This window comes from Gasterosteus aculeatus, chromosome 7 (genome assembly GCF_964276395.1).
Source record: "Gasterosteus aculeatus chromosome 7, fGasAcu3.hap1.1, whole genome shotgun sequence".
Classification (NCBI taxonomy): Eukaryota; Metazoa; Chordata; class Actinopteri; order Perciformes; family Gasterosteidae; genus Gasterosteus; species Gasterosteus aculeatus.
The window spans coordinates 11,055,383-11,070,124 of record NC_135694.1 but is presented as its reverse complement, the minus strand read 5'-3'; the positions used below and the strand labels follow the sequence as shown (position 1 = coordinate 11,070,124).

Sequence of the window (14,742 nt, the reverse complement as noted above, 5' to 3'; positions counted from 1 at the left end):
CTTCCCCCCCCTCACCCTCTTCCAGCCAGCGGCCACCAACAAGCCCCCCGGCCCCTGGTTCAGACGTGTCCCTGCGGAGTTCTTACACTCACCACACAGCCGCCGCTTGGTTAAGTGAAAAATGAGGCAGCCCATTGTTGAAATGCTCCTTGTGCACTTGTTTTCTCCTGATTCTGCTGTACTCACTGGGGTTTACATTACTTGTAGACATTGTACAACATGAACAATGTAACCTTGCATTGTTTCATCTATTTGGAGCCATAGCTTAAATATGTATGTTTTGCCTCTCAGAAGGATTGCAGCCTTGTTTTTGACTTGTCGCACGACACATTGTTCAAATCTAACAGCAATTAAAATTTCAATATGTCATTTGCATAATAGATCCATGTATTTGAGTCAATGTTGGTGCAGGATTCTGTACAAGTCAATTATGTACTTCTGCAAACTCAATGTGTCCATGTTTTCAATAATGTATGATCACTTCCAGACCGTCAAAGTCTTGGTCCCTTCACCCATAAACCAGCTTTCCCTTAAACAGCCCCTAGTCCCCCCCCCCCCTCCTTACCTATCTCACAGTTGGCTCCCAGGTATCCGGTGCCGATGCAGTCACATATGTAGCGGTTCCAGCCCTCTTTGCACAGACCTGCGTTGCCACAGGGAGCGCTGCTGCACCTCTTCTGCAGCTCGCGGGTGCAGAAACTGCTGACGCCGAACGCACTCTGGATCTCAGCCAGGCGGCGGACATCGCGGCTCTTGCCGTCGATAAAGAGGTCGCGCACGCAGCCCACGTATCCGTAGTTGAGCAGCGCCGTCCAAACCTCGGGTGGCAGGATGAGGTCTGACTTGAACTCGGGTAGCCCGCCCAGGTACATGTCGCTGTCCAGGTCCAGGATTTCACTGCCCTCAGGGGAGCTGAAGGGCAAGCTGCGGCTGTTGACTGAGATAGATCCTGAAAGGCAGAAACACAGTTGTCAACTGAATATTAAATTGTCTATGGTCAAACATAGTAAGAAATTGAAGAAGTGGGTAGTATGGATACGTGGGAGGGAATGGGAGTGGGGTCAAGCGGCTGAGTGAGTGGGCAAATGCATTTTTGAAAGGAGCAGTAAGTGGATCATTTAGGGACACAAAGCACAGACAGATGGACATACAAGAGACAGGAAGAACAAATATCAGTAAAGTGTGTGTGTCTGTGTGTGTGTATCTAATGTGTCTGTAATAGGCTAAATGGAGGAGAAGGGAAGCATAATGCAGCAGGGAGTAGGTGAGACAAAAGGCCTTCTATCTTTCTGTGATTAACGACTCTGTCTTAATTTTCTATTAAAAGCCAATTACAGCAGGAGCAGCAGCAAGATCACATGCATGCTCGCACACACACACACACACACACACACACACACACACACACACACCATTATTCACCCCTTAGTCATTATAAGATGCTATTAGGGATACGATATAATGTCCTAGGTGCTTGTCCACCTACAGATCATTCATCAGAAACCAGACACTGAAGCATGCAGATGTCCCTGTTTGTTGCCCAAATTCAGGCAGATACATTAGAACCACGTGTCTCTCAGGTAAATAAACTCACCTTAAGTATTACCACTACATTATTATTAAAAGTATGCCTAACCAGTCTTAGTTTAGGTTTTAGTATGTGTATATTCCTTTGGAGAGCTGTTGGACCATTAAGCAAATTATTTTTTATAAGCTGCTCCAGAGAATCCATAAAACACTAGGAAAATAGTTTTAGATTGAGTCCATGCTTAGTCCAAGTTTGCCACTGTTGTTTTGCAAAGTAGCTGGGAGCTAGCAAGATATTACACACGAGTGAACACATGACAAAAAGACACGGATATCAGATTTAAAAAAAGAAATTGTAGTTTGCTACAGTAAAAATTACACTTTTTCGCAAAGGTAATTATATCTTTTGATTTTCAGCATATCTTTATATTGCAATTAGAAGTTTGCCCATGTAAAGTAACATTTCTAGATCAGCTGGCGACAAAGGAAGTTAAAATCAGCCCTCACCTTTCCTCCCTTCCCTCTGGAAATCCACATGGCACCATTCCCCGTCATTGACCTTCTTGTTGCTGGCCTTCAGCTTTGTTTTTCCAGATCCCATATCGATCAGCAGGTACAAATAACCCTCCAGCAGCTCCATGGCAAAGTAATCGGTCTTGAGCTCCCTACCGGGCTTCTGCTCTTTGGGCCCCTGAGGACGGCCGTGGCTGAATAGGAGGAGCCCACTTGGCTCCGTGGTGCGGAAGTCGAAGGAGATGGATCCGGTCTTCTTAGTGTTCCACTTGGGCAGGGAGATGTAGGACTCGGGGGTCTCAAAGGTGACTGGGTCTAGTGCTGCGACGTCTTCACAGCGGAACACTAGGTCTCCGTTCAGGGTGATCTTGGGGTCTCGCTCGATGGCCAGCCGAGACAGCTCCAGCTTAAAGTCGTTGTTCTTGTACACCACCTGAAGAACAGAGCGGAGAGCGACAGGTTACAATCCCATTCAATCAAGTGCTGGTGACGTGCAATTATGTATTCAAATGGGCCATTTAGAACTGGGTAAATATGGGAAAATGGACTTTCCTTTATTAGTCTACAACGCAGCTGGAGCAGAGATGAACATTAATAATGCTGAGATCCTGCAGATGCATCCTAATTGCCCAAATTAATTTCAAGTGTCAGTTATAGTGGCTGCTGGGAAATTGTGTCAGCATGGGGAAATGATGAATCAAGACATGCATGAGAAACATGCCTTTCTGTTGATTAGCAGTGTGCAACAACAGGGGTACAGAAGCTGTTCTTCCTTTACTTCATATCAGTGCTCAGTTTATTGTTGTTCCGTGATTCGGAAAATCCTTTGAACTTTGAACATTTTACAAACGCTGAGCAACCACAGAGGTTCACCGAGTACGCAAGGCATGCTTTCATTGACTTGTGTTACATCAGGGCTGTGTGGGAGCCAAACTGTTCAGTGTACCATCACTGCTGTATAAACTCTTTAGATCCAGAACGCATATGAACTATCCGTAGCTGAACAAAAGATGTAGCTCAATAATGTCAGCATACCGGAAAATTAATTGAAAAAAAAACCCTGTAAAAGGCTGGAGGGGAAACTCAGGCAGAGTGAAGAGTAAATGTTGCTTACAGCCTTAATGTGAATGTCTCAGACAGCCTTTGATGAAATACTGCTTTATTGTTTCAGTTCAGTGTGTGCCTGTGCCTCACTGTATGCATTCATAATGGATTAAGCACTGAAGGCAAAGTAAATTATCCATGTCTTTGTTTCAGTTCTCCTTTTATTTGAACACTCAGTAGACGGCATACCGGCCATCCTCGTGGCAATAGTGCGAAGCAGTTAAGGCCTTTTCATGCGTTTGTGTGCGTGTGCATGCTCTCTTGATTTTAGTGCTCTTTACGCTTCCTCCTCACACACCGTACTTCATGACAGGTAATAGGAATGTAGAGTTTTTCGTGGTGCTGTTACAGCTACATGGTTAAGGAGTCTAAGGTTACTTACTACTACTGAAATGTAACAGTGAAGGCTTTTTTTGTCAGGATTTCAATTTCCAGCCTGAAATAAGGCAGGAAAACTGAATATATCATCTACCCTGCTTCTTAAAGATTACATTTCAACGCAGCAGCTGAATAAGAAGAAATATTGTATGACAAGTCTTATACCACAAATAGGAATTGACTGCCTGCATCACCGCTTGGTTTTTGAGTGTGGCTAAAGAGTGCGTCACGACAGCTTGAAGCACAATGGTGTTGAGGCTGGAGGGAGGTCAGCTAAAAGTACGTTGCATGACGTATTACAGCAGTGGTCCCTGCAGACACACTTGGCAAAGATCAGCACTCTATTGAGTGCACCTTTCTGTGAATCAAGTGCCCATTTGCCTCTGTTTGGCCGATCTGCACCGCTGAAAAGCTTCTCTTGTGCCCCGCCGTTCACCGTGTTGGTTTCTGGCTATCTCATTTCAACAGACTCCTGCAGTCATCCCCCTTTGTCTTTCACAGTATCTCTTTCATATGCCCTCCAATCGTATATTTTTTTGACACACATACACGCTCTGTCTCCAGCTTCTCTCTCGTCCTTCCTGTCAAACATCACACCTACGCACAGGCAGAGGATGAATCACAAGCACACTGATATGCTGGGTTATTCCTGAACTTAATCTTACTTTGCTTATCCCCTTGCTTTGGCCACACTGCCACATGCACTGTGCGCCTCATAATGTCGTCATTAGCGGAGATTAGTCCCGGTAATTAGCCATGATCATGCTAAAACTGGCAGCTAATAAAGCGTGAGCTCTCCTGGCTTATGGTGTTAAAAAAGGGGTGAAAGAAAGAAAATGCAGTGTGCTTATTTTCATCTCAACTATTTTGAGGTATTTATTTTCGTTAATCCATGCTAATCTGTTTTTACAAAAAAAGAAAAAAACGCAGCCTGGTGGGCTGCTTTACAAAACAGATCATACCGCATCAGGGAAAAAATGAGGCAGGACATAAAGCTGGCAACAGGCTGCACCAGATGACTCTCAGCCCAGTTAGTATCCACGATATGGCACATCACCAGTACACAGATGAGCGAGCATTGAGTGGGTAAAATTAAGATGTTCTTCTTGTCTTAAGCAAAAAGGTACAAGAGGCAGTACTCTATCGTCATTAATGCACTGTTCAAGGGTGTTTTTAAGTCTTTATTTTGTGCTACGTCTGCGCTTGAGTCCTCCTGTTTCCTTTTCTCGGACCAAACCCTGACAAAATCATCAAAATCAAAATGAACATGAAATCCAGTCGTGCGTTCCCAAGATAAAGATTTCAATTCAATTTAATGTTTTGCATTTACATTACATCTTCTGCGGGTCTTTATTCATAGAAGAGGAATTTCCTATGACCTCTCCTTAGCACCACTGTAAGATTACATCGATATACTAATTGTGTAATTATACGTACACTTTGGTAATGAGTGGATGAGCCTTCTATTTTGAAAAAATGCACGAGCTTTTCTCCTACCTCATACTACCATGAACAAGAGATAAAATAGAATACACAACGCTGATTAGGGACAGAACATTTACTTGAACTTGTAGCAAGAGCCGCATCAAGCATCTCAAAATGCCTTTTAACATACTAATCAACACAAAGCATTTTGCTGACATCTTGTCCCTTAGTCGTGAATATGCACCATCTAGTAGGTAAGGCAGAGATGATACATAACAATGACAGCTTTGCATGAAACATGTCATTAACGTCAAAATGAAGGCAGGCTGCCAGCATGTGATCGCTGTGACATCGGCATTGATTATGTACTGACAGCATGTGATCTTCAGCTCGAGCATCGTTATTCTTATCCGTGGTTGGATCCTTTCACACAACCAACCAGGAAAAAAAAGGAAAGTGTGTGCCGGGTTACAGCTTGTTGTTTAACATATTCAATTTAACAAGGGCAACACATGAATAGGCTTTGTTTGTATTCACCCTCAGTATAAAAAAGCTCAGTTTTAAAAAGACGCCCCCCCCTCACAGTAAAGTCCATTCTGCTCATATTGGATACGAGAAAAAACAAAAAGCCGTGTGGGAGGATACTAAGTTGGGGGGGGGGGATACATTTTAATGAGCCCGTAGAGCAAAATATGAAAGGCTTGTGTTTCTGACCTCAGCAGCTGATACAATCTGACCAGGTTGTCTTATTTCACTATCCGTGCGTTACCATATTAAACGTGTAAGTTCATGATATGTCCCCTTCAAGTGTTTTAGTGTGTCTCTAGCTAAAAAATACACATGGAAGTAAAGTAGCCAGGGGCAACAACAAACTAAGAGAACGCACAAGTGAAAAGATCACAGTCGAATATCTTAAAAAAACAATTTCTATTAATAATCTTCAGAAACACAGTTTTGTCCTGCTCTGATTCACTACATTAGCTAGCTGGGAGCTCTGAGTCGGATTAACTACAGCAATCTTTCTGAAATCAGATTGTTTGGCCTTGACATGGACTGTGACTGGGCCAAAGCCGCCCTCAGGGGTGACCATTGATTTGTTTTTGCCATTGAGATACTCGGTAAATCTAACAACCTACAGGTCCGAACAGGAAAAACCTGATGTACTGAGGAAGAATTGATGTACTTTGTGTAGTGATGATAAACGCACAGTACATTGTCAGAGCCTGTGTAATTGAACAATATATGTATCAACTCTTTGGACAGTTTTTGATAACTTTACTTTGCATTGATTGTCGTTGCAATTAATGACTCAACTAGAAACGTGAGATAGGGAGGAGTGTGGAATTGGCAATAGCCAATAGTCAGTCCTGACGAAAGATGGAGAGGCAGAGGTTGCACTGCAGGGACAGATGGTGAAGTTTAGGAGAGCAGGGAAATGTGTGGAAACAGGACTGGAGGTCTGAGAGCGATCTGATTTCACACTCCACCACTCTGACTGGGAGCCTAGAGAACACACACACACACACACACACACACACACACACACACACACACACACACACACACACACCCCCCACGGTGTGTGATCATAGAGCGTGGGTGACTTTGAACACACATATGCACAGGCGCGCGCACACACAGAAAAAAAAACTTGTGGTGCTTTAGTGCTCCTTTTGGTGCCTTCTTACTCTTCTTCTGTTGTGGCTTTCCTTTGCATTCCTGCTGCCTGGAGGGTACTTGCCATGCGTATCAAAGGCGATTGACCACGGAGTCAGCATGAAAGACTCGCCCCAGACCATAACACCACGATAATCCGAGCTGTGCCACTGAACTAACAGAGGATGAAACACACTGCTGTCTACTCCCCCACCATCCACTCACTACCCTCTATACTTCCAGCTCTACTGGAATACTCTGCTGGCACTCTCAGTTACGCATCTTAAGGGGTTTCTCTGTAGTCACCTTTCTGGCTCAGATGAGTATATGTAGTCATTAGAGCTCGACCACAGCTGAAAAAAGCTGTTCCTATGAAACACGTACACCAGAAACTATGACCAGAGTTATCAAAGTTTGTATCTCTCCAAACCAAAGGCAATTGGGTGCAGCAGTATTAAGTATATAAATATATATATATATATATTGATAGTATTAAGACCAAGACCTCACGCCACACAAACCGTTCCTTCCGTTGGGCAGTCAGGCTCATCAACAGAGCCCGGGTCCCCCACTGGCTCACTGACTGACAGACAGACAGACATCGACAGACATCCCTTTTTCCCCAGTTACTCCACTACACATCCCTTTATAGTCCATATGTTAATACACATGATACACTTCATTTCAAATACACTCACAATACAGTTGTGTACAGTATGATCTTTTTGCCTGTGCGGTTAATTGTTATTATCTTTATTTCATTTTTTTATTTTATATTCTTCTATATTATTGTGTACCTTTAAATTGTAAATAACATTTCATATTTTTCATATTTGTCTTGTTGTCCATCTTCTTCTAGCTCCATCGTCTCATTGTCTTATTGTACAATGCTATGTCAAATTCCATGTATTTCTAACGCACATTGGCAATAAATGTTCCTGATTCCTGATGTATATTCACAAACCCAACAATGACAGAGAGAAACTCACATCTTTAAGGCAGCCCATGAAGTTGTTGCTGACTGGGGATCCGGGCAGGTCAGCAGTGTTCGGGCTCCCTCCAATGTAGAAGAAGTCATCAGAACCCAACATGGTGTAATCCTCCTGGGTGTAACCAGTGGTGGTCAATATACCATCCACTGAGATGGTCACCTGGCATAGGCATGGGCCAACAGAGACAGTAAAGTGAAAGAGACAGATAGGTAGAAACAGAGAATTTCGAAGAGTGGAGAGGAATTAGAAGAATGAAGAAAAACAAGGAAGACAGTGGATTAAACACCGAAAACAGGTGGGGTCGTCCTCTACGTGGTACCGTTTGGTTGGTTACTTTTGGTGCTACTCAAGACTGGGGGCTTTCACTGTAGAGTGCAGTTGCTAAGAGAAAACCAAAGAAACAACACTGTGGTGAATTTCTGACTTAATAATGGTCAAAGTAGCCGCATCCTACGCTGGACTGAGTGCACCTTAAAGACTTGTCAAAATCAAATCAAAATATCAGCTGGGCTTTTATTGTAATTGGCATAGTCGTTCTGCAATATTCCTTTGCTCAACCAGTCCTCATTCGCAAGTAAATCCCTTTTCTTTATTCATGTATTTCAAGTCTTCTCTCGTGAAAGTATACACATTTTGTTAAGAGCTAAAAGTGGAAGATTAAATTAAACACAGCCACAAGCTGATCGTGTGAGAAACGGGATATAAACCCCACACAAATAAAAAATATATGATACATAAAAGGCTCCAGGCTTTTCTGTGAAATTGAGATTTCCACATGTATTTGCTCAAATAATATTTGGTTGTCTGCAAAATGAAGCCTAGTATGATTGTTTTACTGGGACATGACTATCTAGATCAAGAAAGTGTCGGGGATTCTCTTGTGCTGATGTAATAAAAGGCCTCACAAGTCGAGGGGAAGCAACTGCTTGAAATGTACTGTAACACTAGACCTCGTCATCTCAAAGAGTATCTGAAGAGTTGGTCAAAAGAAACATGAGGTCTGTTCAAATGCAAAGATAATGCAATTTTACCGTTTTCTCCACGTCGTTCTTGTAGGAGCAGTCTTTTTACATAACACTCATTTCAAAGCAGCAAATGGCGTATATGGATTTCATTGTATTACGCCATGGCTGTATCTGTCATAGTTATGCCTTACACAGATTGCTAAATGATGCTGTTTGATGGGGGAAGGATTTCTCTTCTGGTTTGTGATCAATTTATTGTCTAATTATCCTAATGGAGCTGACCCAGGCCAAAGCGAAGTATTCATGTCTCTGATTTAACATCTGCTGTCTTGCATAAATCTACATAGAGCTTAAATACAGGACTTCCAGAGCCGTGTACAAAACCATCTTTTTTTATTATCTTTGCACAAGTGATGGCAGCACACGCCATCTTCATTTCACTTAACGCCTCTTATATTTGGGCCATTCACAATAAGATTATGCATTTAGTGGTATGTAATATATGCTTGTTGGATCTACACTCCTTTAATGCAGTTTTGATGAGTAACAGCAGACCAGAAAAACCAAACACTCTCTTCTTAAACTCAATACACAAACTAATTGATTTAAATCTACAACGACATGAACACAAAAAACAAACAAAAAATCAGCTTGAACTGAATATGAAGCGCAGTAAACATTCTCATAGCTGAAAAGAAACCTTAGCAACTGCACTCAACAGACCAGTCGCCGCAGTTTGGTGCTCGTCTTCTTTTTCGTGTACTTCCCTTCTAAACAGGGCAACTCATTTTTATGTCTGCTGTTTCTACTTGGAGATAAAGAGCAATCTTGTAGACCAGAAGGATCTAGCACGAGAAATCGGCGGTTGACAGAGCTTGTGTGTTGGGCTTCTTTCAACGTCTTTGATTCGCCTTTCAGCAGGGCCTTGAGTGACCCTATGGGGACGAGAAGGAGAATGGGGGGGGGGGGGGGGGGTTATTGGGGGGTTTCTCAGGACATTGATCTCTTCTCGAAATAAGCAGGTGGGAAGGAGAGTAAAGGGGTAGGTTTAACCTGTTTTTCAAATTTAAATAGTACTGTTGTATTTCTGAATCTTGTGGTCGGGTTAGGATCTATGGACCTGGGAGGAAAACGTAAGGATAGATGTGCCTATCGGGGCCGTGAAGAACTTATCTAGCTGTCTATCTCATCTAGCTGCCAGACACCTCAGAAGTACCCAGTTAAAAAGGGCAAATTAGAGATGAGCAATGTTCTTGCTTCTCTTTCCATCTCCATCGTCCCAGCTTCCACAACATAAATTATTCCTCGAAGCATTTCCAATCCCCTGGGGTTACCTTTTGAAATCCATTGATTCTTTCTGGGATCAAAAATTAGACATAAATATATGAAATATTCATGAGAGCCAGCTGGATTTTGCTTCAACCAGAGGGCAAACAAAACCCATTCGGTGACATTACAATCACTTGCATCATCGGCAGGAGGAGGGCAAAGGGTGATGATATCACAGGTTGGAGGAAGTGCATTCCTTTCTCAGCACGGAGAAAATATGCTTTACTTTCCAACCAGAGAACGTAGGCACACCAGCACAAAACGGTGGACCCAGGTCACTAAAACAAATACCCACTGTGCCTGCCTTTCCTTGATTGTGATTGCATTCAAAGTAACAGAACCAAATGACTTGAGATGGTGGCTTAACCCATTATTCTGCGTAGGAAAACAACCAGTATGCAATTTGCTGGTAAAATACCTTCAACTGAGCTGAGCACTTTCAAAATGTCTTTATTATTGTGTAACCACAGTTTCCTGGTGGAACAATCTGAGCATGCATGAGAAATAAAAACATAGTAAATGACACATTTACATCCTTGTTCTGCACTTTTATCAAGTAACAGGTTTGCACGATTGGATTTATTCAGCAACGAAGCCATCAAAATCTCAAATCTAAAAACACGCTGTGGTTCTTTCATAGGTGCTTTAGCCGGCAAAACTCCAGTAACAATTGGACTATCTAAGAAAACGCAGATTACACACAAAGCCCACCTGCTGCTCGGCCCCTTGGCTTTTACCCAGCCACTCTTCAAATACTCTTCTAGCTCAGTACACACAGCAGCCAAACAGAACTTGCTGATGTGTGCTGAACTGCGTTCGCTAAAATACCGTTAAGAACACAGACGGGAGCCGTTTACAGCTGAATGTACGGGGAAGGGATTGCCTGAGCTCTGAATCCAGATCACGGGGGGCACTGCGTTTTGTCAACCCACACGCCTACGTGGTGCTGCGATGGAGAGCCTGTTCTCCGTTATGATTTAAACCCCCCATCCATGCAGTCAATCTTTCTCCTTTGTCCGTGTTGCTCTTGAACCCCCGACTACTTGGAGAATATCGAAGCTGCTGTGAGAAAAGGCTTCACGCAGTGAACTAGAAGGCTTCTCCCTCCTGGACTCCTGCTGTGTGATCAGCCGAGTGTGTTACTGCCTCATCGACCATAGCTGGCCCTGTGACTGCAGGCTGCTGGCAGCTAAACGCTCCGACAGGAATATCCCCCTTTCATCAAGTTAACGAAGGTCAACATGATTCCAACTGGGATTACACTGGGCCAAAAAGACCACCCACCAAACGATGGGACGAACCAAATCCTGTATCCACTACAAGCACGTTGTATTCTCGTAAGCTGACGTTGTAAATACGTCTTACATACATTTACCAACATATCGCTGCTTATCCACTGACTTTATTCATTTTCAGGAGACCTCTTGTGTGCTGACGAGGGTAATACAATAAACAATAAATAAAACATGAGTGAGCAGAACGTAAACCAATAAATCTCTAATCACCATAATCGATCATCTTTAAATGAATAGTTCGTTACACAACACTTTATAATGCATTATTTATAAACAATAAGCATTTATTAATTATTAAAATGCATTCTTTTCTTAAATTAACACTTTAATTTTGCACTCATTTAATGTGTCATATACTACGGTAAGTTAATAATGACTAAATGATATGTAAACTTTTAAGAAAACTGTTCATCTTTTTTAGATTATGGCCCACATTGGTAACGGAAAAATTATGCTATGGTCTTTTTCCAGCTAAAATATGATATGTATTACAAACAAATTATTTCATATAACACAAACTAAATATATGATAAAAGTTCTAGTATTACTGAAAAGTAATTAAAATAATTATAATATAATTATTGACAGTCAACTTAAGTTGAGTTAACAACCAACTTAGATTTTGATAATAGCATGTTTATTAAAATGTATTACTATTAACAATACGAGAGCATCCCTATATGAAAGACAAATGTGGAGAAGAATATGCTATTGTTTTGGAAGCTATATTACGTCCTTTACCCTGTGAAATCAATGGTTTTGTCTCTCCAAGAACTAAGATCCATTTATTGGTGATGTAAGCAGCCTAGTCTGACCAGCTATGGACAGCTGTCCGTACCTTCACGTATTTACAGTATAAAATCCAAGCCAGCAGGCAGCATGCTTACCTCGGAAATATAGCACTTACCCTCGCTGGCCCTATATTTGATCTTACTCAAGGAGAAAGAATGAGTTATACTTGGTACAACAGTGGTTGAGTAATATAGTTGAAGGCTCACATAAGCAACACGTCATCACAGATCGTACCCATTTGCTGGGGTCAAAGCCAGAGCCGCAGGAAGGAGCGATGTTCAAGATAGAGAGGGAAAGAAGCCGTTCCCTCCCAGGGGTGGACTTCTGTAGGTGTCTGGCAGCTTGTCAATGTGCCCGGAGGGATTTATTATTGCAACACTAGTCATAGTTTTCTAACCGAGCTCCACACCTAGGTTAGTAAATGAGGAAGGCCTGGGAGGCGAGTGTGGTTTTGGCAACAGTTTGTCAAGGGGACACAGGAGAGAAAAGTGGGAGAATTTTCGTTTTTCTTAATTGTTTGCCGAAAAAAGTCAAGGGTCGGAGGGTGAACAAAATCGGTTAGTATTTTTGTAAGTAAGGGAAAGTCAGACACAAAAATGGTTGTTAGTACAGTTATAACAAAGGTTTGATTCAAACAGCAGATTAGTAACACTGTTTAGTAAATTTTGTCAAAGTGATAAGTTAGGTGAGGATTCTTTAAAAGTTCTGAGATTTGATTACTCAAACCAGGTCCAAAATATGGACTGAACGTGTTACTTCATGTGCGAGGGTTTGTTTTGGTAAAGAGGATACAAAATGAACCCATCCAAGCTGACAGGGTGACACACAAGCCGTGCACGTAAAAAGGAAAGGAATACAGCAAGAGAGAGGGTTGGATTTTGGTTGGTGGGGGGGGTCCTTTAGAAAGAATACAAACAGACCAACTATTTGATGAAAATAACAAATATTTATCCATTATATATATATATATATATATATATATATATATATATATATATATATATATATATATATATATATGGTGAGAAGTACAGGGTTTTTTTTTGGGGGGGGGGGGGGTCGAGGGGGGTTGCGAGGCACAACAACACCAGACCCATGGAGAAAGGAGGAGAGCTGATGCTGATGTGAGGGCTGAGACAAGAATGTAACAGAAAAACCCATTGAGACACTGGGCGAGAGCAGCATCTACAAGTATGCTGATGGGAAGACGTTCCAGCTATTAGAGACATGCAGACAGGGTGCAGGGACACGACCACTGGACACTGTCCGTTAGGAGGTGGAGGAGGGAAAGGATGGGACCAGTGTCACCGATCACAAATGAAATGAAATCAACTGAAGTGAAAGGTTTTTAAAGAAGAGGGAAAATAAAGAGGCGAGAGAGGATGCCACCGTCTTGATGAATAGAACAATTAGTATCCCAATGGTGGGACTTATTTTATATGTCATCAACAATATCTTCAGACATGATTGCATTTCTCCTCATGCCTCCACTTGAACTTTCTGAGAAGTAGCTTGATACTTTTTTTCAAATGAGAGCCTGAGGTAGTCACTAGATGCAGTGGCTTACCAAGGACTCCCAACTCATGCGTTAGGCAGATTTACACCGTGGGGCATCAATCCTCTACTCACCAAGAAAATAAAAGTCTGTCTCCCCTCTTTACCCTTTCCCCTTTTTTTAATTTAAGCGGGAGAAGGTGTGAGGTCGTTATTCATTTTAGTAAGTTAATTTTGAAGTTAAAAAGTAAAAAAAATAAAATAAATATGAAAATAAAATAAATAAAACAGCAGGAGGGTGCGGCTAACATGTTTAATGGCCGTATTGATTAAAATAGGAAAATTGATATATGTATGTATATATGTTAGCCATAATATATACATATACATATATTCTCAATCTGTATAAAAAAATTAGATTGATTGAGGGGTGTTCAAGTCTTTACATGCAAGGGGGCGAGGCTAATAAAGTGTACAAAATATAAGTGTTAGTGTTAATGAAGTGTTCATTGCACACTGATTTTCCCAGGCAGCTCCCCTTATACGCACCAATGGCCAGACAGCTGCATTTATTGATTACAAAGTCCAGTGAAAGCAAGTAAGACTCATAACAGTTACTTAAAACAGATCCCTGGTTTGACTCAGTCTTCATTTTCTACATGTCTACAATGTCCCCAGTCTGCAGCTTAATAACAGCATAATCATAATTTTACATTCAATCATGAGCTTTCATTGGTACTCCAGTTCTGATTTACTACACTCGGGATCAGGGGACCAATGCCACATTAAAGCACTTTATTAAGCGTGCGCAGTAAGAGCTGGCGTGTATTCAGATGCTGTTCTGGGAACAGCCATATCTTGATCATACTGTAAATCAGCCTAAGGCCACTAATGGAATTAAACCCTCATTGGAGGCCTACTTTACAGTGAGGCTTTGGCCATTAAATCAAGAGCGGTAAATATGTTCATGACTCATTAAACCACAGGATGGCAAGCAGAGATAACAGGTCACATATAACAGGCTGAATAGGTCCAACTGCATCCTACGTGGCAAGATGGTCTCATCAGTGAAATTCCTCACAATATGTTAAGAAAGTTGTAAAAATGAATAGCAAACTGATTCATGTTTTGTTTTACTAGCTCGCACTGGAGTTGCTTTAAAAAGCCATTTGTGTGCTTGAGAAATCTGTGGTGTGCGTTTACTTCTTAGGGTTCTTCCAAGGAAAATAAATCAGGAGGAACGAGGGATTAACAAAAAAAAATAAAAAATCC

General features: G+C 41.9%; 1 protein-coding gene across 13 annotated transcripts in view; it reads right to left on the bottom strand.

Moving 5' to 3' along the window:
- The window catches only part of nrxn2b (neurexin 2b), a 551,159-nt gene that overhangs the window by 273,239 nt on the left and 263,178 nt on the right, over nt 1–14,742 (bottom strand). For all 13 annotated transcript variants that reach the window (XM_078105711.1, XM_040180539.2, XM_040180546.2 and 10 more), the window contains 3 exons: nt 7,593–7,754; nt 2,035–2,473; nt 566–949 (listed from right to left, as the gene is read on the bottom strand). In XM_078105711.1, coding sequence (XP_077961837.1) covers nt 566–949; nt 2,035–2,473; nt 7,593–7,754 — 985 coding nt within the window. The remainder of the gene's footprint in view (nt 1–565; nt 950–2,034; nt 2,474–7,592; nt 7,755–14,742) is intronic.